Source organism: Lipophrys pholis (genome assembly GCF_963383615.2).
Source record: "Lipophrys pholis genome assembly, chromosome: 4".
In the NCBI taxonomy this organism is placed as follows: domain Eukaryota; kingdom Metazoa; phylum Chordata; class Actinopteri; order Blenniiformes; family Blenniidae; genus Lipophrys; species Lipophrys pholis.
Genome location: NC_137637.1, coordinates 15,839,644 through 15,866,767, shown reverse-complemented (window position 1 = coordinate 15,866,767; position 27,124 = coordinate 15,839,644). Strand labels below are relative to the sequence as shown.

The window sequence follows — 27,124 nt, the reverse complement described above, 5'->3', positions numbered from 1 at the left end:
GACCATTGCCAGATAGCAAGTTTGTTCTTGGTGTTATGTTCGGACAGATTCATTAAGTTTGAGGTAACATGACAGCGAGCATGTTAGTATGGTTGATGCTTTGTACAGGTCTACTGTTATGTGTGTTGCGTGCCGCTCTGAAGAAAAACACCAAGGTTGCTAGAAATCAGGCACAGAATGTGGCCGAGGTTTCGCCACATCACAATAGATTTCTGTTCCTCTCTGGATCAGCACCTTTGACATTACCAGTAGGTCAGATTGTATCTCCGGAGCCTGTGCCCTTGCATATTTATCTCCAGATTGACGCACAGTATCTGATGTGACACAGCGGCCGAGCCCGTGACCACTTTTATTATCCTCGGCCCCATGGAGTGACTAAGCCCAGGCGAGCAGCTGCTGCATTCTCATACTGTTATCGTCCCTTTACATTTGGCAGCGCAGCTAACCTCATACCCGCTCTCCAGTAATCACAGAGGCATTCTTAAACTACTGTGTCACTTCTCCACCAGCTTTGAAGCGTGCAGCTTACACAAACCCAAATAACTCATCTAAATGTTTGACATGAGGACAAGTCGTGCTGAAAGAAGCCTGTTAGAAGAGAATTAAGGTAGCTGTGGGCCCTGAAAATTGCTGATTAAAGGCAGCTTTGCCTCAAGGTAGCATTGCGGGTGGCAGTTTTGGCCTCCAGCAGGAACACAGTTGTCCACAAGTGGAAGGATTTTCTTTAATCTTCATCTTCATGTGGTAAGGTGCCCCCATATTATTTGCTTCCTTGAATACAGGAAATTGCTTTAGGAAAGTAAAGTGAGATTGAGATAAGAGAGAGATCACATCAGCTTTCAAATTGAGCCAACTGGATAGAAGTTATCTCTCTTCTTACTGTTTATATCCAGTAATCTATAAGAGTAAAGTTTTGATATGCAGGGATATGAGTAGTGCATGTTATACAAGCTTACTTTAATACATTTGTGGAGCAAAGTTTGTAAGAGATCTAAAATGTAACTTATTGAATCTGTTCGGTACCACAGAGCCACAACGTTATCGCACAACTTAATGGTGATTGCTGTGAATACATTCAGTCTGTGTTCAACTATTTAACATTTAGTTACACATTTTCATTCCTGTAAATTATCACAGACAAAAAGGCCAAGAATTTGAAAATGGACTGCCATATTCACAATGGATAAGCAAACAGATATCAGTTGAAGCAACATTAGAGGACCACGTTGGAGTAGTATGAAGGCAGATTGACGGAGCCCTCCCAGATCCCGCAGCAGATAGCAGCTGTCTGCTCAGTCTCGCCTCTGATCCTCAGATGCAGCTCCTATATTGATATCTAATAAACAAGGTGAGCAGCTGTGCCCAAGGGAAATAAAGCACCTTTATGCTCGTACAATTCTCCTTGCTGCATTTTTTATTAATATTTCAAGGACTACGACACATATGAATTAATGAGGGACGTGTCACGTTGAGCTTGCCTCTTAAAACTTCTACCACTGATGCCTGTAGCGCCTCCACTCATTACTGCACCTTGTTAAAAGTTGACCAAACTGTCAAAAAGGAAACAATGTGTCAAACCCCTACCCTGCATACCGCGAGACAAAAAGTCTCTGAAGCTATTTCATGCCGTTCAGTTGTTGCTGTAGCCATGGAGTGTGCCTTCGTAGGACTAATAACACTGTATTGACTTGCGTTTTCTTCCTGTGCATTGACAGCATTCAAAATATTTGGCTAGGATCCCTGACAAGTACTGACTTTGATGTGTGAGAGCTTGCCACCTCTCCCGCCCCCTCTTAAACACCCTAATTATCACTCCTACCACTCCTGTGTGTGTGTGTGTGTGTGTGTGTGTGTGTGTGTGTGTGTGTGTGTGTGTGTGTGTGTGTGTGTGTGTGTGTGTGTGTGTGTGTGTGTGTGTGTGTGTGTGTGTGTGTGTGTGTGTGTGTGTGTGTGTGTGTGTGTTACATTCTGATGGGTTGGAAAGTGCCTCAGGGTGCTGTTCAGGTAGTGGAGTGTCTATGTGATCTGCCAGAGGCTACCAAGGTATTTTTGTGACTTTATTGCACTACTTTAGAACATCCACTCAACCCCTATTTAACATTGAATCTTTTAATTTAGAGTTATCACCATTAAATAAATCATAACTTGAGTTTTCTTTCTTTCACATGCGTCTTGCAGTGATACTTGGATAGGAGTACAGGCTGATTCAGCTCCTGCAGCTTGTAATTCTCAGCCACATCGGCACACAATTGAAAACCACGGAGCCGTGAAGTGAGCAGATCATTGCTTCACACTCGGCTCATCCACATTGCTCATCGGGCCCTTCCTGTTTAGAGTCAAAGTAACAAACTGATAAGTTTTTTTCTCTTCCCGTGACCATCCCCCCATCCTTCTCACTACCCTCTATACCTCTGCACAGGAAGCGTTGCAGGCTTCAAGCAGCAACTTGCTCTGTACCGACACTGGCAGTGGCCTGCACTTTTAATTTACCCAATTTGAAACCAGAGAAATATGCAGTGGGGTGGAACACTCATATCAGTGGCACGTAGCAAGTGCACACTACCCAGTCAAATGCCAGGTTGTGTATTCACCCCATCTTGATTTTGTTGCTCAGTGTCTGTGTTTTCGTTTCTGGAGTTTTCCATGATCCAATCACTGACTTGGAGCTTCTTGTGCATTCTCCTGGAAAGTGAGAGAAAGGAGTGGGATGGCCTATGTATTGGTAAGCTACACTGGATACTGTAATGGCTCCTTAATGAGAGGAAGTTCTAAAGCTACCAAAGCACACTGTGAACTAGGATGCATTAACACATGAATTTGATATATAGAATCCGCTCTCCTCTTTCCCTTGTGTGACAACATGGTGGGAAATCATTTCATATAAGACTGCATTGACCAGTCAGCTTTCTTCTGGAGATGTGATCTCATGAGTGCACTGCATGCTAGTGAACTTTTCCTGTCCAAACATATTTCCAAAGTAAACTCGGCCCGTTGGCTATTAATTTGAGATGGAGAGATATGCTTTAACATGCAGGCCTGCAGCCCCAGAGATCCCCGTCAGCAGCCAAGTATTCTCCTAAGAGGAGGAGAGCTGGCTGAGTCTGACAGTGAGACATGTTTCTCCCTTCTATACCTCATTTAAACAGGAAAGCCTATAAAATACATTTGTACCTGTAATGGTCCGAGAAAAAAGGCTGCAGCACATTTCAGTACACCGACAGTACGTATATGGTCCTACAAAGCTGCTGACCATCTCCTCTGCCGCGGCTTTTTGCTCCAATCTGCAGACGTCCAGATCTGTGCAGTCTCCCTCATGAATGAAGCAACTCAAGTATTCGGGATTAGAAATGTGTGTTTAATCTCAGGAAATAAATCTAGAAAAAAAATGGTGTTAGAATATATTGGGGTCATAAATGAAGTAAGACATCTGTGTACCATTTGCTTTTTGGCTCTTTTGTAGTGCTGGCCCGGACTCGTTGCTACTGGACTCGCTTCTCAGCTCACCTCTGTTTTTTTTATGCAAAGACTGTTTTTATAGCTCACATTTTAGAGTTGGACAAGTTATAGAGTTACCTCTGCCGTCTCGGATGGGTAGTGTGGACTGGTGGAACAGGTAGTAATGGTGTGTATGAGGATTGGGAACTTTTAAAATGTTGAAGTCGAGAGAGTCACACGAGGATGCCCCAGAGGCAGCTGCACATGTATCTACACGTGTGAAAAAGTCTGTGAATAGACCTTACCTTTGGAAAGCAGCTGGATTCATCCGATCACAAGAGAATCTATATTGTCATTATTATAGTTTGCCTTTGGCTGTTTAGTCCATTCAGCATCTTTTGAAGCCATACCAACAGCAGGCAAGGTTTAATTGAGATGATAATGTGTCTTTCACATGGAAGTTTTCCTTAAAAACTTGCTCTTGTATAGTTATTGTTTATCTGTATTTCCATCTTACATGGTTTATAAATCCAACTGGGTGAAGTAATTGTTACCAATATGGATGGTTTGTTGGGCATTTTATTGAAAATGTCTGATTTTGAGTACTGATGGAGGCAGTGCTTTGGGATAGCCTCTGTGAGAATATCCTGGGGCCTTTCTGCGTAGAGTTTGCAGGCACTTCTTGTGCCTACATTGGCTTTTTCTGCTTTTTCTGGTTTACTCAAACAGTCCAAAAACCGGAGACTAATGCAAATTGTTCATTGCCACGGTGTCAATGTGATTGTGTGACTCTGTTTGGCCAGTGATGTACTGTTGACCAGTCCAAGGTGCATCCTGCCTATGCTTCTACACCTTGTTTACATGACAACATTTGACTGGAAACAGCATAGTTTTTGATGATGTTGTAGTAAATGCATAACTGCATAATTGTGGTAAGCGCGAACCACCGACCACCGTGCGGCTCAGGTAGTTTTATTTGGAGTAAATCCGTGCTGCGTTTTGGATATGTTACTATGAGCTCATGTTCTGTACATTAGGAGCGAGCATGCAACACTTGAAAGTATATAGATTTTACTACAGAATATTTTACACGCTGAGATAACCAAGAAAGCAGAGTCCTTTTCAAGAGGCTTTGAATATATTTTCCATTATTTATTTATTTTTGTTGGTGAAGACTTAAAGAATGGCACTTCCTGGGTAAATCCTTATGAACTTTTCTTCAAATCATTGCTCATTCAAAGAATTTTTTTAATATGCTAAATATGTTTTTGTTTTTTTCAATTATGAATATTTAATCATTTGCTACTTTAATGACTAGAAAAGCTGTTTTTCATACGTTCTACTTGCCGTGCACTGGCATTTTAGTTGTCATATCTCTCCACCTATCAATCATACATCTAAACCTGCTTCGCAAGTAAGTTGATTTCCTCGGGAAGCATTTCTGGACTATTCAGGATTAGGTTTTTAAGAGGTGTGTTTTCAGTAATTACCCAACTAATTCCTCAAACACGATGGCATCTCTTGCAGCCAGAGCTGAGCGTTGAATTGTGGAAATGGGCGGCACCCAGCAGCACCTTGAGATGTTGCAAAAGAGAAAAAAAAAAAGTGTGTTTTCAGCTTAAGGCAAATGGACGCAATAGCCTTCACTGGTAGTCTTACATTTCTTGTGATTCCATGAGTGTGCTGATGATCTGGATTTACTTACATTGAAAAGAAAGACAGGAAAGAAAAAGGTATGCCCACATGCAGATGCTGACTTGTCGCTGTAAAAGTGAATATGAGAATAAAGACAGAGTCTGAGGATCAGGTTCCCTCACCGGCTTACTTTCACCTCTAATAAGGCCATTGCCATTCCTCTGGGGGAAATGTGTTCCCCAAACAAAGACACCGCTGTGTGCGCACAGACCCCCCATAGTGATCCTAAGCCCTACATGCAGTAATGGGCTACTTTAAGAGTTTATCTCACTGTAATAGACACACTCGTACTCTGCTCCCAACCTTTAAATCTCTAGGAGAAATCTGTGTGGAAAATGCTGTCATGCCCTAATGTGGCTGACAAAGAGCTTGGTGGCTCAGCTGCTATGAGCCTTTCCTGTTAGAAATTGTAATCTTCTCCTGCCTTTATGTAGTTGTGTGTAGAAAACAATAGGTTCAATGAAGAGTCTAATATACTGTGTTTGACCTCTCCAGAATGTGCCTGGCCAACAACTGCTTCTCTCCAGTTTGTTAATGCCCGTCGTTTCTTTGATCACTCTTTCTGCAGCTATCAGTATTCATGTTTTTTAATAAATCACTGTCTTTGTAGGATAGTTTTGATGCTTCTGTCCCGAAACACTGTCTTTGGACGGACACACTTCCATACTGCTATAAATGCATCTCTTTTCTTTTTTGGTATAGTTATAATGCAAACCTCCCCTTAATGTCACTCTTTAGTTGTTTCGTTGATTATTTTTTCAAAGTGACTGGGTGTTTGTTTATCTGGTATTACGGTCAACCTGGGTACTTGCTGGGCTGGCATGGCCCCCATAACAAAGTAGCAGCTCAGCTCAGCCTGCTGCCATTATACATACTCAATCAACATTTCAAGCAAGTACAATTCCATGTAGCCCTGCCTGAGGTGAAGCTTGATTTGGTGACTGAGTTGAGAAAAGCTGACAGTATAGAGAGTGGTGTTTAGTGGATTGAATGATTTCATGCTCCTGCTCTCATAGTACAAGAAAGCGCAATTGCTTGTAGGCTTTGGCAAAAGTTTACATATGAATCCTGGGTAGTGGGAACCTTGCAATCTCAGGTTTCAACACAATTATTACCCGACAGGTCTTCGATTTCTCCAGTAACTTTGTCATCTGGGTACAAAGGTTATTATACAATTAATCAGATGTGCATTTTTTTATGTTCACATTATGACAAACACACTGCAGGGTACATTTAGATTGGAATATCTTTTTATCATAAGATTACTGTAAAAATAAGTCACGCAAATGTGTTTGTTAGTGTGCAGCTCTGGATCGGGTGTATTCTTGCTTTGTGCGGTTCACATTGCCTCCTCAGCTGACAGATGGTCCCATCCAGCTTGTCTCTGACAACAAACACACACTGAGGAGTCGCTGACAACCTGCTTCAGGAAGAACTTCCACTGGCTCTGTGTGTGCGCGTGTGTGTGTGTGTGTGTGCATTCTCTCTGCACACATGCATGTGCACACACACGCAAACATATCTAGAGTGCATGGGGACTCATCATTCAACTTAGACTCCAACACAAATAATCACAGGGTCCGACCACATGTTGCAGCTCCTCCGCGCAGAACTCCTGACAGCTGCCAGTCACTCTGCTGACCTGTAAACATTCCTTTGGTGGGCACAGTTATTAAATCAAACTATACAAATATAGCAAATCTAATGCTATTAATCTTTGCTTATTGACATAACCTCATGTTAAATTTAGATCTAGCTGGAAAGTCTGGTAATATCAGATTCCATAGGGAGACTGTTTAAAAAAGTCTCTCGATGGTGTTTATTTTAAGGCTCGTCGGTGGACAAGCTGATGGCTTTGCATGCTTGGATGTCCAGACTTCTTCCTCAAAAACATTTTGCAAACTCATGCGAATGCCTCTCTGTCACATAAAACACACAGAACATGATTGCACATACACTGCTTTAAAAAAAACAGCAATCCAGACCTGCCCTAAATCTGAAAGGACCCCTTATGTTCAAAAGTGTTGGGGTGTTGTTGCCTTTAGGGTTGACACCTCACATTGACATCATTTCATGCGTTGCCTCTTTAGTTATATACTGCTATGTCTCTGTTCTGATATGCCATATGTAAACAGTCAAAGACACCAAACTGTATTTGACAGTTGATTTTTCTGGTTTCTCTTCACCCCCTTTTGGCTGCTAAGTCAACAGAAAGAGCTCGCAGTAACCCCAAAGTGTGGTCCATTGCTTTAGCTTTCTGTGGTCTGTCGGTTGTACAATAAAGTCAAACAGTAAAACTGGGACTTTCCTGCTGTTTGAGTGAAACTTTTGTTTGTCCAACAATATGTGAGTGTCACCCTCAAATGCCTCTCCCTATAGATAGCGAAGGAGTATGTTTGTCTTTGGTGGGGCACGGGGCCTTTGCAGTCTTTGCTGTGGCCTCTCTGCTCGGTCGGTACGTGGTTGCTGAAGCAAGGCGAACATATCAAACAAACACTCCAACTTGGAGCTTTTGGGAGATTGGGTTACTCTCGACATGAGAGAACGTGTCGACTGTGCTGTTAGAGAAGGCGTTCACTCCTAACAGGCATAAAAAAAGTCTGAACCCAAATGCCGAATTGGCCCAACTCTATAGATAGTATGAATATCGACGAAGTATTGTATACTATTAAGTCTGTCGTTTCTGTCTTGCCTTTGGAAGTCACAGGCTGCCGCTGATGCACTGCTATCAAAGTCTTCTGATCCACTCTGGTGGTATTAAGCCATCAACACAGTGTGACAGACACTCAGTCACACTTGTCTCTAATGTGTGGTGTTCGCTTACAGCAGTGTTGGTGGAAAACCATCAGATAAGTCCACGTGGGTATGCAGGAGTGGCACAAGGAATGTGTCAGTTGTGCATGCATGTGTATATGTGTGTGTGTGTGTGTGAAAATGTGCATATGGCACTGCAGCTGTCATTAACGGATACATTTCTGTCTCTGTCCAGAACTGAGATCTACCGGTACCGCTCATCACTTTGCCTACCTCCTCAACACATCTGACTACCGGATCCTTCGCATGGATGAGGACCACGATCGCATGTACGTGGGAAGCAAGGATCACATCCTGTCCCTGGACCTTCATGACATCAACAAGGACCCACACATTGTAAGAGCTTCTGCATGCAGTACTCACTCTCACACTGACCTGGCACCTTTAAAATTGATTGTTTCAATAGGATGAAAGAGATTCCTCAAGGGACATGCCCTTAAAGCAAAAAGTCCTGTGCTATTGCTCCAATGGCAGCCATTCAGCTAGTTTACACAGAGTTTTTGTTGGACTGCTCATTTTCTCATTTTTCATGAAAACACGCTAACTCAGTTACAGCAGTCCCTGCTGGATTAATGTCAGGCAGGGTGGATATCCTTTTTACAGTTTTAGCCACAAAATCCAATAAATGCCATTGATGTATAATGAATTCGATTATAGCTATAAAATATCCTCTGTTCCCTTGTTCGCAGATCCACTGGCCAGTGTCCGAGCGGAGAAGGATGGAGTGCCTTGTGAGTGGGAAAGACGCCAATGTAAGTATATGTGCTGACAACCAATATAACCACAATAGGGTCATTCAGCGGAGGTGATTTCCATCAGTTTGATATCCCATATGAAGGAAAATATATTGTTTTTCAAATATACCACATCATAAATACAGAACCGGCTCTTTTGTTCCCACTTGGTTTTGCTGTAGAGAACCTGTTAAAATGGTACTCACCTACAGGTTGGGACTTGGCCCAGTAAAACGCTGGTTCCCTCCTGTCTAGCCAAGGAGACAGGAATGGATTGGAGCAAAGAAAACCCAGTTGATCTCAACATCCTTTTGTCTGCCAGAGCTGGGTGGGGAGCATAACCACTGTATAGCTGGATATATTTCCCAAAGATATTTGAAAGTACAGTATTGGTGGCATCTTTCTTAATTAGAAGTCATACAGCATTTGGTAAATACACACAGGATACTTCATTAAAATTTGGCTCAGGGTGACTTTAATGGGCATGTTTGTGGTGGTTTGTTAATTTTGGTGTGTATTCTTGCAGGAAGAGTGTGCAAACTTCATCCGTCTGATTGAACCATGGAACCGGACCCAGCTGTATGTCTGCGGAACGGGAGCATACAATCCAGTCTGTACCTTTGTCAACCGTGGCCGCAAACCTCAGGTTAGGATCAAGGACCCGGTGATTGTTAAGACTGAGAAATTGATCTGAATAGACACAAACTGTTTTCTCCATGTGCATTTTGAACTGCACACCCTGCCTCTCCTATTGCTTAAGTTCTTATGTTCCATCCACCTTGCACTGGGCTTACTTTATGATGATTTTCCTCCATCATTAAGCTTGCTTGTGGTTTCATGCCTCTCCATATGGCAAAGCAGCCAACTTCACCATCACACAGCTGTTATCCCCAGTGAGCTGTTAAAGCTACTCTGTTTAGTCTCCGTCTTTAACGGGACCTCTTGAATTTCTTAAACCAAGCCAGGCTTCACTACCTTGCTGAACTCCCCTTTAATTTCTCAGTCTTCTTTAAATGTCACACTTGTTTCTTAATAACAGCCAGGGGACTCTTATAAATAGCAATAAATATGAAGAAAATTTCCCACTGGACTCTCCCTTGAGATCACAGAGGACCTGCTACAGCAGCGGACTGCACAAGTCCTTTGTTGGATACGGTTTCTACATGACCCCTTGCTAACGAAGGGCTTCCATCCAGTCACTCGCCTATCCATCCACCCCCTTCATGCATACATCCAGGCCACCCGCCAGCCTCCACCCTATGAGATGTTGGGTAATTGGGAGTGGGAGCTCCCATTATGGGGTGCAAGTGGAATGTTCCAGTTGTAGTCCATTAATGAGGGGGCTGTTATTTTCTGCTTCACACTGAACAGACAGGTCTGATTCGTGCCCCCCTGAACACCTTCCTCGGCCAGGCTGGGGAGTTAACCATGATTGCAAAAACATGAAATGACACGCTCCACGCACAAGTGTGGATACGCATATCCTGACAGGCATGAGAACGCAACACGTTTGACTTATATTTGACTTAATTTGAAAATGAACATGTTGTCTGTTGTCATTGCAGCACAGGATATATTCCGTTTCCTCATGCACAACCCTCGCAGTTTTTGTGAACTATGAAAGCTAAATGCTTTGCTTTGGCAGCAGCTTTTGGGAGTATGTATGTAGCATACTGTGACAGTCTTTTATGACTCAACCACAGGATAGAGAGCTATTATTGTTGCCTTTTCCACCATCTGGTTGAATAAAACATGTTTCCTGCACAGTTTTGCACACACATATCCACATATATTTTACACTTTATGCACTTGCATTGAATTGATTTTAGTAGTTTTGTTGTCGTGTCTGGAAGTCAGTCCAGGTTCATGCAGTCTGCAGGAGGCTCAGGGAGGGCCTTGATCCTTCCTCATCAGTGGCGTAACATCCAGATTGTATTGCTGTTTCCTGTTTTAGACCTCCATGTATCTGCAGATGGCCCAGGCCAGAGGAAGGGCTAGCCGCGCCGCTGAACCCAGCGCGGTACACGAGACACTCGGACTGAAGGTGCGATGTGGGCCCTGTCTGCACCGCAGCCCTGCATACTTGCTTGGGCTTGTGGTCACCAGCAGCACACTCCCTGTCTTTTGTGTTTGAGCACATTTTGTCACCACCATCTCTAACATGGCATTTCTTTATCTCCGTAACATTTCGGCATGCATCCTTTTCAGTCCATGCGCAATGGTTGCGTTCTGTATAATTTGCAAATGCATCTAATTTGATGTAATTTTGCTCGCTCATCTTTCATTCATACCTTCTTTTGTCTCGTTGTCTCAGCATATCATCGTTGTCCTTTGGCGCTTTGCATCGGTGTTAAATGCCATGTTTTGCATGAAAGATGCATCATGAAGTAGAAATGGCTTATCAAGCGGCTAAAACATTTAGAAGGCACACTTTGATTTAAATTAGCTGTCACTGCTGTTCAGTGCATGGCAAATTTGTTTTTACTCAGCATATTCCTAGTTGTGCCCATGCACAACAGTCACCTAAATCACCCACCTTGCTTATCTGAGACCAAGCAGGCTGTCTCAACAGTCAATCCTTCTCCTCACAGACTCTCCCACCTCCTGCAGGAATGTTGTACAGGCTCTCCCACCAGAGCGGCAAGGCTCGTCAGCATCTGACCCACTCCCACAGCAGGCTCTGTTAGCCCAGAGCAAACACCAGCCATCTGTAGCCAACTAGCTATGCAACAAAGAAATAAAAGAGCCACATACTTGAACGTGTCTTCACTGTTTGTGATCTCCATGCACTTTGAAACACAGAAATGGACTTTAGACAATGGTCCTTTAGGTTAAGTTAAAAACTCAAAAGTGTTTCTGCTTCTTTTTGCTACAGATGTTGTACTGTTCTCAAAGGTCCTGTTTTATGATGGGGGTGTAAAAATACAGTCAGGGCCGAGTTTTCCTCTGGTACACGTACATGTTTTTGACCTTTTTTTTTTTTTTTTACACATCGGTCTGGCATGGATCTGAGTTAGCTGCCAGCGCCCTCTTATTTGCACGAGTGGTGATTTTAATCAAAGATGAATAGGCGACTTTAAAAGGGTACGTGTGTGATCCGATGAAGCAAGTTTGGCTCAGCGCCACAGTCTCTCTCTCCTTGCTGTAGTGCTGATGGACAGTGACAGGGATGTCTCCATCTCCGTTTCTGCCGGGAGTGAAAAATGGGGATTAGATATGCTCCTGTCTGTGAGGCGGGGTTTTGGGACATGTCATCACATGCCACCGTTTCATTTTCCCCACTCACATACACAAATTCCTGCCAATCACCTCTGTGCTTGCGTGCTGTAATGCCACAAGCACTGAGCATCAGTCATCCAGCCTCCATCCCAGGCGTGTTTTCACTGTGCTGGATTACAGGTGTCAGCAGTCGGCCTGTAACACCCATAGACACAGAGAAGCTGCAAGATATTTGGCTGGGAGCTTGTTATGTGAAACGGTGGTCCGCGAAGCATTGTTTTTCTCAGTGGAGTGGCACGGCATTGGATTAGGGATTCCTTGCTTTTCCCTGCATGTATTTTTCTGTATGAACACACGCTCATTATTCTAATACTTCATCCTCCATCAGGCCCTATAGGTCCCACAGGAGTCAGAGGCAGCACATGTGCTGCCTCATTTTCCCTACACGAGGGAATCACAGTGACAAGATGCGGAGTGCTGAATTTATTGCTATCTCCATATGATTTTTCCATTTCAGGAAGAAATCTTCCATTTGGAGCCGGGCAAAGTGGAATCTGGAAAGGGGAAGTGCTCCTACGACCCGAAGCTGAACAGTGTGTCAGCTTTGATCAGTGAGTATCACCCATGTTTGGTCGCACAAGGGCACAGACGCAGGGACAGTCCAGACGAGCCGCTTGTTGCAACAGCAATCCCATATGGATTCCTCATCTTGTGTCTGATCTTTCTTTATATGGTCTCACAATTTATATTTTTGGGCACACATTGTTGAAAATTATTTATCGTCAGCAGCTGATGCCTAAGAGGTCAGGTCAAGTGTCTTTTCCATTCTGTGCCCATTTCCCACAGTGAGCGGCTTAGCCTAATGAGGCTAATCATTAAATCCAAAGGAATTTTTCCTTGTTAGGGGGGAGATGGGCCCAATAATACATGCCTGTTCATATGTGAATTTGGCACAAGTGTAATAGAGGTTAAAGTCATAATTCTTGAGACATTCTGGAAATACTTTATATTGCTTGTATTTAAAAATTGTACCCTGTTTTGGGAAATGTTGGGATTTGTAAACACATGATGGTACAGTGTAGTGAAATGTTGGATTATTGTCAGGAAGAATAAATAATCAGTTTGCCTTCCGCAAGTTTTAGACCACAAGAAGACTCTGTCTGAAAACTGTTCTTATCATCTTGTGAAGGCTCTGTCCTCTGTTCTTTGTCCAAGGTCACTTAGTCAGGTTCAGGCCACACAGTTTCCACCACTGAAAGGTGATCTTCCCTCTGTGGGGCAGGACAGCGGGTGTAAATCACTGCCACTGTTTTCCCACATTAGCACAGTGCCAGCTGACCAGTATGTGACCAGCACTGTCATCCAAGATGGATTCACCTCCCACTCCCAACAGTTAGCATCAGAGAAGGGACACTGTTGTTTGTGTTGATAAGGATTAAAAACCCTGTACCACAACAATAGATTTAACATTGACTACTGGCTGCTCAGTTCTCCAGTACATTAGACAGCTTATCATCCGTGGACGTTTTAATGATATACCATCAATCTCTCTATAGCTGTGCCGGGGACCATGACATTGAATATAATGGGGGGAGAACAGTGTTTCTTGTTCCCGCTGTCTCTTCACTTGAGCTCCGAGGGTCACACCTGCTCTGCAGTGGGGCCCATACAGCAGCTGGAGGACCAGCACCTTTCCTGGCTACAGCTTAACGAGGCTGTTGTGTACATTTGTCAGTCTGAACACGTGAATGTGCGTCAATCTTTATGAAGTGCGTGCAAAAGCTGCTGTTTGTACTTAAACGTGTTGCCAAATTACCTGATGATTTTCCTCGATAATTCCTCAAACAATTATGGATTGGTGTTGATAATGGTGCCAAAAACCTAAATTGTCCTCATTGAAGCAATATATACAGGTACGGTCATACTTAGAAATGTGAATACATTTTACATTCATTACACATAAACTCAAAGCTTATTTTGTTGTATCCTTTATAATTATAAAAAGATTGAATTGGCTTGTAACTCATTCATCTTCTTTACAGACTATGGGTGAAGGCAGGGTACTACACTGGACAAGTCACAGTCCATCACAGAGCAACCACAGAGAGACAAGCAGTCACTCACACACTAATATTAAGCATCTCCAGTTTATATTTATGGAGTGTAAGGGGAGACCATACTACCCGAAGAAAACCCTCACACGCACATGCAAACTCCACAAAGAAAGCAAGGATTTTCTGTAGTCTCTTTCTCCTCTGGTTGCTGGTCTGTCATGACATACGACAAACAGATGACTCCACCTCAACTTTTGTTTGTCATCATATTTCCTGCTTTTAGTCATAGGAGGAGGTGGTTCGAATTGTTCAATTATTTTTGAATTGATTGCCAAATTACTGCTGAGTGATGGTTCTCCTCCTTTGTTGCCCAATCCAAAATCATTATTTTACATTGTTCTGAATCTTCTTAAGAAATCTTAACAGTCCAGATACATTGTTGGATAGTTTCCAAGTATTTAGTCACAACTGTATAATCATTGTTATTATGACAGCACAATTGAGTCATGCTATTTTGGCTAAACATTGGAACTTGCCATTAACAATTTGAGCAAATAAAACATTTACAAGCAGATACATCATGGAACAGAGTCTTTTTTTTTCTTTTCTTTTTCAATATATATATATTTCAAGGAGACCTTATCCAGTTTGAAATCATCCCGCAGATAATTTCAGTTACTCAGCATTCAGGCATCAGTTTGCTGCCCTCTAATAACATTTCAGTAACTGTACACTGGTCATTAGACTTCATCTTTTAAATAAGCACATTGTGCAATGCCAGCAAAATCATGCTGTCTTGTGCTGCGGTATCATCTTTAAACCAAATGACTGGAAGTTGTTATGAGGTAACCACTGGACCCATAAAATAAAGTGTCACTTCTCTTTGTATTTACTCACATCTTATGTTGTGACCTTGTCCGGACTACTTGTCTTTATGAAAAATATTAAAGATGATGACATGGTCACAGGCCGAGTTGCTGCATTGTGGAACGATGAACCCTGAGAAGCTTCTAAATATACTTTTGGAAATAAATGTGTGTGCTATGTGCCAAGGGTGGTGCTGGAATAATGTCAGAGTCAAAGAATTTCTCCAAACTGAACTCTTTTCTCTCTTTTTCAGATGGTGAACTGTATGCTGGGGTCTATGTTGACTTTATGGGAACAGACTCTGCCATTTTCCGGACTTTGGGAACAAAAACTGCCATGCGAACAGATCAGTACAACTCCAGATGGTTGAATGGTAACTATCTTATTTAGTCCTTGAATAATACTTGAGGCTTCCTTTTAGTTTGCACAGATTTTCTTGCATTACTTAAAAAAAAACCAGAGTTACAAATGTGTACAGCCGAAATCTAAAGATTCTGCTGTTTGCACATGTTCAGGATCACTCAACAGCCGATAAACAGGAAACGCTGAAAGTTTATAAAAGATTTCAACTGGATGTTTTTATAAAGTTGTCCTCTACCAAAACATCCCACCGTTTCTTCTCCACACAGATCCCACTTTCATCCACGTACACCTCATCCCCGACAGCGCAGAGAGAAATGACGACAAGCTGTACTTCTTCTTTCGGGAGAAGTCGTCCGAGATGGGTCAGACTCCTGTGACCCAGTCCCGCATAGGACGCATCTGCCTGGTGTGTACACAGTGAGGGGTAGTGTTTGTGTTGGGGATGTGATTGTAATGAAAAGAAAAGCAGCAGCATCAATACGAAAAGGCTGGAGTCTCCCGAGGCGAGTCGCCCACTGTGTCTGAATGTTTACGGGCTCAGGGTTAGTATTTGGCCAACGCTAACGTGCTGGAATCCACATGTGTCTTTAACCCTCCTGTCTACAATGCATATCTCTGTCTGCAAGATTGCCCTCTGACATCTGACCCCATGATCCCTCTGCCTTCTTCCCTTTGCTTGTGGTCCAAAAACACTGGAAGCATTTAACATACAAAAAAAGATAAGAGAATAAAGCCCCTTTCAATTAGATTGTTCTAAATCTACAAATTACTGCAACTGTCAGGACTGCTAAATGAGCAGAACCAGAATAAGACCAAATATGTCCAGAAAGCTCTTTCCTGAGCTGATGTCGACACTGGAGTATGTTCTCCTGACAGGATTGCGTGCATGTGCGATCATAGCAGCAGGGACATGAGAATGAGTTTAAGTGAGAAAATGTAGCGTACGTGTGCTTGTCGCCTCAGCTGTTGGGGTTGTATTTATCTGAGGGGGTATGGAGTGGGGTGTGGAGGGGAGGGGTCAGGCGCTGACCCGGCACACAAACACTCATCCTCTCAGTGGGCTTTACCACAACCATTCTGACTCCGTAACACATCTGGATACTCTTACTGCCATTCTCTTCACCCTGGACATCACCAGAAATACATTCGCTGTTATTATACTGGAAATGATGAAAACGGTTTGACGTCGCAAAACAGCGTCTCATCTACGTCCATCGTTTGAAAGGAAATACCAAAGTCACACAAGTAATTTCTTATCTTTGTGGAAAGATGCTGTTAACGGGAAAGGGCTCTAAAGCACACACTGGTTCCAGCCCTTCCTTACTGGGATGAATTCTGGCCTCACTCCACCACAGATGGAAGAGCCGAGATAGGAGGAAACTGTGTTTACCAACCCCATCCCTGCCCCCTCCTTTTGGCTTCCTGGCTTTGGGAATGAAGATATATATATATATAGTGTGTGTGTGTGTGTGTGTGTGTGTGTGTGTGTGTGTGTGTGTGTGTGTGTGTGTGTGTGTGTGTGTGTGTGTGTGTGTGTGTGTGTGTGTGTGTGTGTGTGTGTGTGTGTGTGTGTGTGTGTGTGTGTGTGTGTGTGTGTGTGTGTGTGTGTGTGCGCGAGTGCGTGCGTGCGTGTGTGCGTGGGCGAATGGATCCACCTGGGTTTGTTTTTAAGGGGAAGGATGCAATTTATTGAGAAACTGTTTTCTTAATCTAATCACCCTCCTCTTCAATAAACAGAACGATGATGGAGGTCACTGCTGTCTGGTCAACAAGTGGAGCACCTTCCTGAAGGCCAGGCTCATCTGCTCGGTGCCCGGGGCCGACGGCATGGAGACACACTTTGACGAACTCCGTGAGTACAAAGTCTTTACACCTACATCCTGAGATCCATGCTGAGGTTGCTTCCTCTTCTGTTGATATGATAATGTGTAGGTTACTTGGTGGGGGCGGGGTGGTGTTGTATAGACTTCCTTGTCAATCAAACATGCTGCCAGCACAGAGATGCCTTTTCTGTAGGTGGTACATTGCTGGCTTTTTTACATCCTACACATCTTGAACTGAAATGGCCCACTATGATTATTATTAATTAGTCTGCAGATTGTTGGCTCTGTCAATATAGAAATTATTCAGTTTAGAAATGTAAAAACTTGTTTGTTTGACTAAAGTAAACAACAGATTCAGATGATTTTTTAGATATTTACCAAAGCATTAGTTGTCCATCACCTAATACATCAGGCAATGCACAGTTTAGCTCCAGGGCGTCAATACCTGTTGTATATTTTACGTTTTGCACATGTATTCTGCTATAGTTTTAATGGCTAAAATGAGTATAATGCCCATGGAGGCTTTGTGTTTTTATTGTCACTATATTTCTATAGCAGCTATACTTTTATGTAATTAAGTAGAAAAGAAAACTTCTTTTTGCCAGTATGGGAATTTTAAAATGTAAAAGTGCCAATTAGTGACAAGGAGTTGTAAAACCAAATGTGTTTTACATAAAAATCCAGCTGTTTCCGAATAGTATTAGTATTACCGAAACACCCCCAGACAAGAGCTTTTGTTACGCCTTGTGGTTTGACGGACATCACATCTCGTCTTTATGCAGTCAATTATTTTGACAGTGGCTATCGAATGACAACGGAAGAAAAAAAATTCCATACCTGGATATATTTTAGCCATATTTGTTTTCAGGTTTCTGTCATGTATGATAACATCTGAAATATCAAGTCCAGTGCAGTCTACTGCAGGGTTTCTTCCTACGGCAGCATATGCCAAACACACACACACACACACACACACACTCCAGCGCTGTCACTGACCCATATGGCAGCCCACCCCCTCCTATGGCCCATACACTATACAGTAACGTTAATGACACACAATCCCACCACTGTAGTCCTAATTTTCTTTCAAGATGTCCTAAACAAAAGTATCTGATTCGTGCGTGCGTGCGCGTAGGCCAGCCCATTGTGGGCATATCAGATCACCAAGCAGGAATGCCTGTGACTGTGGGATTATTAGGCTCTCTGGGGGAAACTTTCTCTCTCTGTCTCCACTAGTTTAAAATAGAGCCAAAATGGTGATAGTGGACCGATGTGCGAGGTGACTGCTGCTCCTGCTCTAAACAATTTAAAAAAAAGCGCTGCGTCACAACAATTTATTTGGTTTCATTATTTTCCTTTCTCACATGCAGACTTGCAGTTCTTGAAGCACACCTTTGTTTTTGCAGGTGGACATTTATTTCGGCCATCTTAGAACAATTGTAAAATGGACACTCTCCTCTAAACCCTGTGGCCTTTTGGTGTGTACAGCCACTTCACACCAGCGATGAGAAAGCTGTTCTGAGTGGGAACGAGGCTTGCTCTGCCTTTACAAATGAGGGCTCTGTCTTCGCTGGTTAGGTCAGTGTTGACACAGACACAGCGTGCGGTGCAGAGAGCGCTTGTGTGAGAGGGTTGAGGAGGTTGTCAGTTTTTGGCGCTGATGATATTTTTGAGACGATTGCTTGAAAAATCCTGTAAATGTTGTAGTGGAACATTCTGGTGAGTGCACAAGGACAGGACAGGGGGAGACATGCCCGGTGGAGACAAGGAAAGACTACAGTGTGCTCAGCAGTCAGCCCTGCCAGGGCTCTTAGAAGAGACGGTAAATTGGATTTGATTGAGTTTCATGCTAATGGACTCACATTTATTGTCCAGTTTGAATGTTTACTAAACTCTCTTGCCGGTGTGTCTTTACAGAGGAAAGTGGAGAATTCAGGTTTTCACGAGGACAAATAAGTTTTTAACCGCCTCATGTTGAGTTCAGGTCACCTGGGATAGACTTGAAGTTTTGCTGAAAGTTAGACAAGAGCTTTGATGCAGCACGTCTGTCTGTCAAACATAAATACAGCCAGCAGCCAGTTACCTCAGCTTAGCATAAATACAAAGCGAAGCTGGGAGAAATTCTGGTAAGAAAATCTGCCAACAAGCACGTAAAAGGGCTGCAATTACAGTAGTGATTTTCGACTTTTGTACAATGGTAAAATGATCAATTATACTTTGCAGGTTGCATTTGTTGAAGTTCAAACGTTGCTAAAACACGACTAGATTATCAGGCTACCAGCCAGTGGGACACAGATGTGTAAAAGTGAGCAAATCTTTTATTCTCAATTAAATCGAAGCTAATATAACAACTACTGTTTTCTGGATTAAACTATCTAATAATTACAGGGCACGGGTGAAGAATAAAAGTAGCCACCCTCCACATTTGAGAAAGATGTTTTTAACAAAACTTTACATGAGATTTACTGCAGCGGTTTGAGAGTGGCAGCAGCCTTCTCTTCTGTTCTCGTGGCATAATGCTGCAATGAGGCAGTGAGGAGGTGCTGCAGACATTTTACACCGTTCAATTGAAGACTGTTTCAAGCCAGGGCATGCTTTCACAGCTACACTTCAGTTGAGAAGACTCCTGAACTTTTCCCTTGTTCTGGATAAGTCAATAAAAATGAATACACAAGTCATTACCGAGACGTTTTCTGAAACGTCTAGACCAGCCTCTTGTTGCAAAAACATTGATGCACACCTGAGATTGGAAGAGTTTTTATAGTTGAATTGTATGATATTATATTGCCATTATTATAATCATTATTATTGTTATTCAATGTATTTTTATTTGTAATTTTTTTGGGCTTTACCTGTCGGTTTGTAGTTAAATCAATTATGTTGTGCAGTGTCAAAATGCTCCGACATTTGACATGTAGGTTAGTAAGTCATAGATGTTTGATAATTGGTTAGATAATGTGTATAGAATCAAACATAGAATGGGGAGAAATAATAAGAGGAACAAATAAGCATCCAAAATCCAAAAAACTGATCAAGCATAAAATTCAATCTTTTTATCGGAAATCAGATGTTTAGTAGCTGGGATTGCAGTGTTGTGAAAATCTAGACAGCTGTGGAATCTGGTTCCTCTCCGCCTGGTATCCCCTGGAGCAAAGTCATCACTGCCCTGTCAGGATGACTTTTATCACAAATCACATAGGTTATGTTTGAAGCTTTGAACCGTTTTCAATCAGTGGATTTGTTATTTTCAATGTCGGCCTCATAAACATGCACAGTTTTGTTTTCGTGCATGCAAATCTATCATTTGTATTGTACAGCAGCTGTGTGTCACGACAAGGATCAGGTCGCGTGTGACATCCATGACAGCTCATGGTAACCCAGAATTGCTTCGCTGCCTCGGGTGAGGCAGCTGTCGATATCACGGTTTTGCGTGTGTGAGAGTGAATGAGTTTAAATCTGGTTACTGCTAAAGACTGAGGACAATGTGCCTGCTGTTTTTGAAGCAGTATCTTCTTCTTCAGGGATGAGCTGGTGGCTGCAGACGGCCCCCAGAGGAAGGCTGGACTGTGCAGCCTGCTCTAATGTGGAGAGGGAGCAAGGCACAGCAGTTCAGACACACAGATGATGCTCACACCATCCATGTATCATTCTATCTGCATAGCTGCTTGACAGCCAATTTCTCATGCATGCTCTAAGCACATAAATCTAGATTGGCATACGTACTCCCTTTCCCCTTGCCTTTTGTTTCCACACTATGCAAGCAATAATAATACGATTTTTAGCTTTGCTCCCTGCTTTTCTCACTTTTGTACTGTGTCACAGTGTCTTTACTCTTGGTCTTCTCTGTGCACAACTAGGTTGGGAGCACATTCTCTGTTCAATGCCGAAGGCCCTCGTCCTATTGTAGGCACTGAACAAGCCTCGGGGGACTAGTATTTAGGTCAGGTACTGAACACTGCAAAGACAGATCACCTGTCATATGCTTAGCTCCTCTTTATTTGTTCCTGCGGACCCTTACTCGGTAACAACATGAGCATAATCTAAATCAGACCATGTCCGATGTCACAGGCCTGCAGGACAACTAATGTGAGGGCCTGTGATTTAAAGACTTCCAAAATTGGCTTAAGAGTGCATGATGCAGTTCTCCTTTGGGACAGAGGAGATATTTCTTCTCCCTCGAAGTGGAAGACATGAGCTATAGACAAAGGAAGAGGAGAATCCCTGCACATCATGTTTGAATTTTGGGAGAAATCTCAGGTGGTTTAGCTGTCATGCTGCTCCAGTCTAGACAGCAGAAAACCAGACTGTGAGCTTTTGCTGCTCGACTTCTTTTTAATGCCTGGCTTTGTGTGCTCGGGTTGATTTGTTTACGATTCACAGGTGAGGGATTCTTTTGCATTTCTCAATCTGTTTCTGCCCGTTCAATAGTTTGACAGAATATTTGAATATATTCACTAGTTGGTGTGTAGGTGTTAGTAATGGGTCCAATCTTGATTTTTTTTGAAGCACACTTGTTTACTTTCTAACTTAAATTCGAAGCAACCAACTTGCTTCATACTTTCTCGTGGTGTCTGTGCTGCTCAATAAGGCCATCATGATTTTAACCATTCTTTGCTGTTGAAACTGGAGTGTGGAATCTTTGCCAGACAGGCTGAAGAAGGTTATCGCTCCCTGTATTTTACACTCCGCAAAGTTTTTTAGTTTTTAAAAGTTTATTTACAACGATAAACCCCTTGAGAAGTGTCCTCTCCATATCAAGAGGGCCCCAAAATAAAAGTCCTGTCTGTGACAGGAGAGGTTAAACTGACAGCTGCGACTATGCTAACAGAGACGTTGAATAAAACAAAACACATTACAATCACACTGTGGCCAAAGAAGTGAATATACAGAGGAAGAGTTAAATGATTAAGCTAATTACTAAAGTCAATCACAATGTAAAGAGACAGAAGCTTTTTAAAGAAAGCCTTGACATGATGATTTCTTCACTCAGATTATCTGAACATGGGAAAGTCTGAGCGAAAGCTGCTGCATGCTGACAATGCATATTTTCGAAATGGATCATATTCTACTGATTGTGAAAAAAAAAAAGAGTCATTTCATTCACGTTTTGGCACTCAAAACAAACATTTCCACAGCTCATACATTAACAGTATGGCGGTATTTAGAAGTGGCGTTAAAGGGAAAATAGTGCTTTAGTAGTAACTGTCACTATAGCAGAAGGCGGAAACAGCTTATGAAGTTCTGCACTGTACTATATACCCTATATACTCTTATTAGACCTCTATACAGGTCTACGTAATCTAATGAATGTCTGTTATGTTGCCTATAATGTAGTGGATGACAAAGTGAGGCAGCTTTACTCACCCAATGACAAACAATTGTCAGTATAACAATGAAATCTTTATTCATTTTGGATTTTTGGGGACTGTGCGAGACCCAATGAGCCATGAGGTAATGCAATGTTCAATATCCCGATCCTGCTGTGAGCATTATGTGACTCCTACAACTTAGACGGTTTCCATTTTTTGTGCATCGACCGATTCAGCCCCTTTTCAGTGAAATCTGTGTAAATATTGGTTATAAAAAAAAGGGGAGTGTTTGTCCTGGGAAATGTGGTGTTTCTTTCACTTTTTTTCCTTCTACTGAACTGACTTTCTCTCATTTCTCTTGCAGGAGATGTTTACATACAGCCAACACAGGATATAAAAAATCCTGTGATATATGGAGTCTTCTCTGTTTCTGGGTCAGTGCACCATTACAAATACTGAATGTGCTCTATTACTGTTGATTTAGGGGTGAAATTCACCCTTTTATTTTTTATCCCTTTCTGCTCCTTTAACTTGTACTCCACAGGTCTGTGTTCAAAGGCTCAGCGGTTTGCGTGTACTCCATGGCCGACATCCGCATGGTCTTCAATGGGCCTTTCGCTCACAAGGAGGGTCCCAATTACCAGTGGGTGGCCTACACTGGAAAGATCCCCTACCCTCGACCCGGCACGGTGAGCCTCACGCTGTGCTGACCCGGCACACACACGACCCCCGCAGAAAACTGGCATAACACTAACTTTTTTTTCTAACCTCAAGTAGAACCCACCTGAATGCAGACATCAGCATATCACTGAAATATAAATATTACTACAAGACAGCCCCTGTACTTCTTTTTTTTTTGTTCAATTTTTGCTACTTTTGGCATAAATTCAGAGTTGGTTAATGTCTGTCTTCTAGTGCCCCGGAGGCACATTCACTCCCAACATGAAGTCCACAAAAGACTACCCAGATGAAGTGATTAACTTCATGAGGAATCACCCTGCCATGCACAATGCCGTGTACCCAGTGCACAAGCGCCCCCTGGTGGTCCGCACCAACGTGGACTACGAGTTCACTACCGTCACTGTGGACCAGGTGACAGCTGCTGATGGAAACTATGAAGTGCTCTTCTTAGGAACCGGTAGGTCAATATAAAATATTTGAACTTTTATACAGGATGTACACAGGAATCGTAAATGCTTTGGTCTTGGACATTATTAAACCTTTTAACCGTTGGTTGTGAGTGATCTGCATGTAAACATGAAGTCACACTGAACCCATGAACTCTTTGATGAGAGTCGGATCAGTGAAAGACAGAGTCAGTGGGAAGTTGAGTAATGAGGGGCAGAACCCCCCCCCATGGAAATAAATCCTATGTAAGTGTAGGGCTTGTCTCCCCCTGTAATCATTTATCATTAGGAGAAAAGAATTCTTGCCTTTTGTGTCAGAGTGGAAATTTAACCAATCAAAGGGTTTCTGCCTCACTCTGCTCGCATGAAGTAAACAACAGGAGATTTGTACCTGCAGGGCAGGGGTGGATCAGCAGCAGGGGGGAGAGGGGAAGAACACAAGAGGAGGAAGGAGGTTATAGTTAGCATATCCATCACCTTAATCTTGCCCACTGGTGTGAGAGAGATTATCTATTTTCCTGCGTGTCTGCAGGCTTTAATAAGGCCTCTGTGTGACAGCAGCCACCGCACAGTATGCTGCCCTTACATGTTGCATATGATGCCACTTAACTGGCTTCTTTGTTCAACTGTGCATTACGGGGAGGAGTCTGTTAGGCTTGTGTGCAATGGCGGCCACTGTGGAGGAATGCGTGTCCATTCAGCTGCTGTCAGAGCCAACTATTCAGTCCCGCATTGAAACTAAATGCAAAAGTCATAATAAATCTCAGCTACCCCACTCACCGGAGCTCTTTTAGAGACATTGCTCATGACGGAGATAGGTTGAGGAATGCCTAATGGCATCCAAATGAATAGGTCAAGGTGAAAATGACAGAAAAGTTTTGTCACGGCTGCGAATACGGCGAGTGGAATGGAGCTTTACGTCATTGAGCAAATGGCAAACTGAAAAGGACGCTGTGATGTAGCGGAGAAGTACAGTGCAACCTGTTGATGTGAGGATTACCCCTTGTTTGAGCTTGCTGAAAGAATAAAATGGGAATCCAAGGGGCTGCTGACAGGCAGGAGGGTGTGAGGTTGCAGGTGTGTTGCTGACAGGTGTGTGTGTGTGTGTGTGTGTGTGTGTGTGTGTGTGTGTGTGTGTGTGTGTGTGTGTGTGTGTGTGTGTGTGTGTGTGTGTGTGTGTGTGTGTGTGTACGTGTGTGCGTGCGTGCGTGCGTGCGTGCGTGCGTGCGTGCGTGCGTGCGTGTGCGTGTGCGTGTGTTTTTCGGTCCACAGACAAGGGGACAGTTCAGAAAGTCATTGTGCTGCCTCGAGATGACCTCCAGACTGAGGAGCTGGTGCTGGAGGAGGTGGAGGTTTTCAAGGTCTGCATTTATTACTTTCATGCCCCCTTTTGCTTCAAATTTATTATTTGTCCTCCTCCTTTCTTTGTTTGGATTGTGTATGTGTCAAAGTTTGATTTGCTGTATTGATCTGACATGGTGCTTCCAATTGTTTCTTTCCCCAAGGTCCCTACTCCCATAACAACAATGAAGATCTCATCCAAAAGGGTAGGTCTGCCAGATTGTTTTAACCTTTCCTCGCATGAAGACAAAAAAAACGCAGCCCTCATAAGAAATTAGCAAGCCAGTTTGGAAAGGTCACACGCTCCATGCCTACAGCTATACTTCCCTGTTACTTCCTGCCTGATAATTTATAGAGCAGCAATAAATCTGGTAGACAATGAATAAGAAAATGTGGAAAAGTCATTAAAACTTGAGTGTTTTCCTTCAAAGTGATTAAAATACTTGGACTCCTTCAGATGTCATGACATCATGGCGCAGGCAGAGTTTGGATTACACACAGCCTGCCAGATTGATGAATTTTGAGCAGCTGATCATAACGTTATGATGGCAGCCTCTTCAAGATGAGCTTGATACTGTCCTGAAACGAGTGTGCTGATGCTTGAGTGTTGGAGTCAGATGTTTTATATGTTTCTCATCACATCCGCCTGGTTCAGGACCAAAGGAAAAACTAGTCATGAGTCATCTGAAAAGCTATTTGTTATCCACATGTGAAATTGAATCACTGGTGAACATTAAAAGTTTCATGTAAAGCACTTTGAGAACTATTTTGCCAAGTTTGTGTGGTAAATCCACTCAGAACTCTTGAGTGGCCAATTTCAATATTGTAGGATAGAAAACGATCACATCAGCGTATTTAAATCGGATCTCCGGGTTTGGATGGTAACAAGCTTTGGATCTAAATCATTTCAACTGACCTGAAGAGGTTTTGTCAAACTGTGTTCTGAGTTCTCCTTGAATGAGATGTTTATGAAAAAAAGAAAGAAAAAAAAAACGTTTTCAACTCTTATTTTTTCCGTCTTCTTTTCCCACAACAGCAACAACTTTACGTGTCCTCTGTGGTCGGCCTGACCCAGTTGGCTCTTCACCGGTGTGACGTGTACGGCGAGGCCTGTGCTGACTGCTGCCTGGCCAGGGATCCCTACTGCGCCTGGGACGGGAAGTCCTGCTCACGTTACTCTGCTTCGCAGAAGAGGTGAGCACCAGCAGCAGTGTTGGCATGAGCTCTGCTAACTTCAGAACTAACCCACTGCCTGAAGCGGTGCATCAGACAAAGCTCAGCTCAAGCTGCCTGGGCGGCTTTTGTGGCATTTATCTGTTGTCTTAAACAGTGTTTGGGTATGTGAATAAAACTAATAAATTACTTAAAAACGAGGAAGTAATTGCACTGACATTATAACATGACGTGGTTTGTGGCGAGATTTACTGATTTACTACTAATGCCTCTATGTACAGTTGAATGGCTTTGAATGGCTTGCGGTTGCTTTATATATTTTTTTCTCTCCTTATTCGGCAATACTGGTCTGACCCCTTTAGACGTAGCCGGAGGCAGGACGTCAAGTACGGGAACCCCATCCGTCAGTGCAGAGGCTTCAACTCTAATGGTGAGATGCATAATGAGCGTCAGTCATTGAATTCAAAACGTTGACGTGCTTCATTTTTATGAGATGTAATGACTCTATTCATGGAAGCTGTATTGCGCAAAGAAGTTTGATTTGCCATGACTGAGATTTTGCTTCTGAGAAGTTGATCTTTAATAAGTGCTCTCTCTTTCTCCGTTGCTGCCCGACAGCCAATAAAAACACCCTGGAGATGGTGCAGTATGGGGTGGAGGGCAGCAGTACCTTCCTGGAGTGTCAGGCCCGCTCTCCTCATGCAGTGATCAAATGGCATCTGCAGAGAGATAACAGTGACCGCAGGAAAGAGGTGAGCCACGCAGCATGTCTGCAAAAACCCAGCTCGTATAAGATTGATCTAAGTTGTACCTCAGGAAAAATGCCTCATAATTGTATTTTATTTCCATTTTATTCGTATAGAGCCCCAGCATCAGTCCCACAGACAGAGATTGTTACTGAACGTTAACTCTACTATAAGTGCAACACACATCTCTTGTGTTTATCCCACAAATGCAAATTCCTCACAAATGTGACAGGAAAGTTATTGTACTTTACCTGCTGAGAATCACTGCTACACAAACGATCAATTCTTACAGATCAACTGTAAAGAAAAAAAAACCGAAAACCTTCTTCAAATCCAGACTTAGACCTTCCAGTAATTCATTCGAAAATATGACATAAACTTTCTAAACTACAGCGTGAAATTTAATTTCCCCGTCGTGAGCTCG

General features: G+C 42.9%; 1 protein-coding gene across 5 annotated transcripts in view; it reads left to right on the top strand.

The window, feature by feature from the left end:
• The window catches only part of LOC308108512 (semaphorin-3F-like), a 62,094-nt gene that overhangs the window by 28,866 nt on the left and 6,104 nt on the right, over positions 1-27,124 (top strand). For 2 of the 5 annotated variants that reach the window (XM_080461499.1, XM_080461500.1), the window contains exons 3-18: positions 8,120-8,280; positions 8,634-8,696; positions 9,205-9,324; positions 10,633-10,722; positions 12,415-12,508; positions 15,072-15,191; positions 15,448-15,587; positions 16,919-17,033; positions 22,678-22,747; positions 22,858-23,002; positions 23,229-23,451; positions 24,713-24,801; positions 24,946-24,987; positions 25,818-25,975; positions 26,317-26,384; positions 26,573-26,706. In XM_080461499.1, the coding sequence (XP_080317625.1) occupies positions 8,120-8,280; positions 8,634-8,696; positions 9,205-9,324; positions 10,633-10,722; positions 12,415-12,508; positions 15,072-15,191; positions 15,448-15,587; positions 16,919-17,033; positions 22,678-22,747; positions 22,858-23,002; positions 23,229-23,451; positions 24,713-24,801; positions 24,946-24,987; positions 25,818-25,975; positions 26,317-26,384; positions 26,573-26,706 (1,832 nt within the window). Of the gene's footprint in view, positions 1-8,119; positions 8,281-8,633; positions 8,697-9,204; positions 9,325-10,632; positions 10,723-12,414; positions 12,509-15,071; positions 15,192-15,447; positions 15,588-16,918; positions 17,034-22,677; positions 22,748-22,857; positions 23,003-23,228; positions 23,452-24,712; positions 24,802-24,945; positions 24,988-25,817; positions 25,978-26,303; positions 26,385-26,572; positions 26,707-27,124 lie in introns of all 5 variants that reach the window. The other 3 variants (XM_080461498.1, XM_080461502.1, XM_080461501.1) reach the window with 3 other exon arrangements.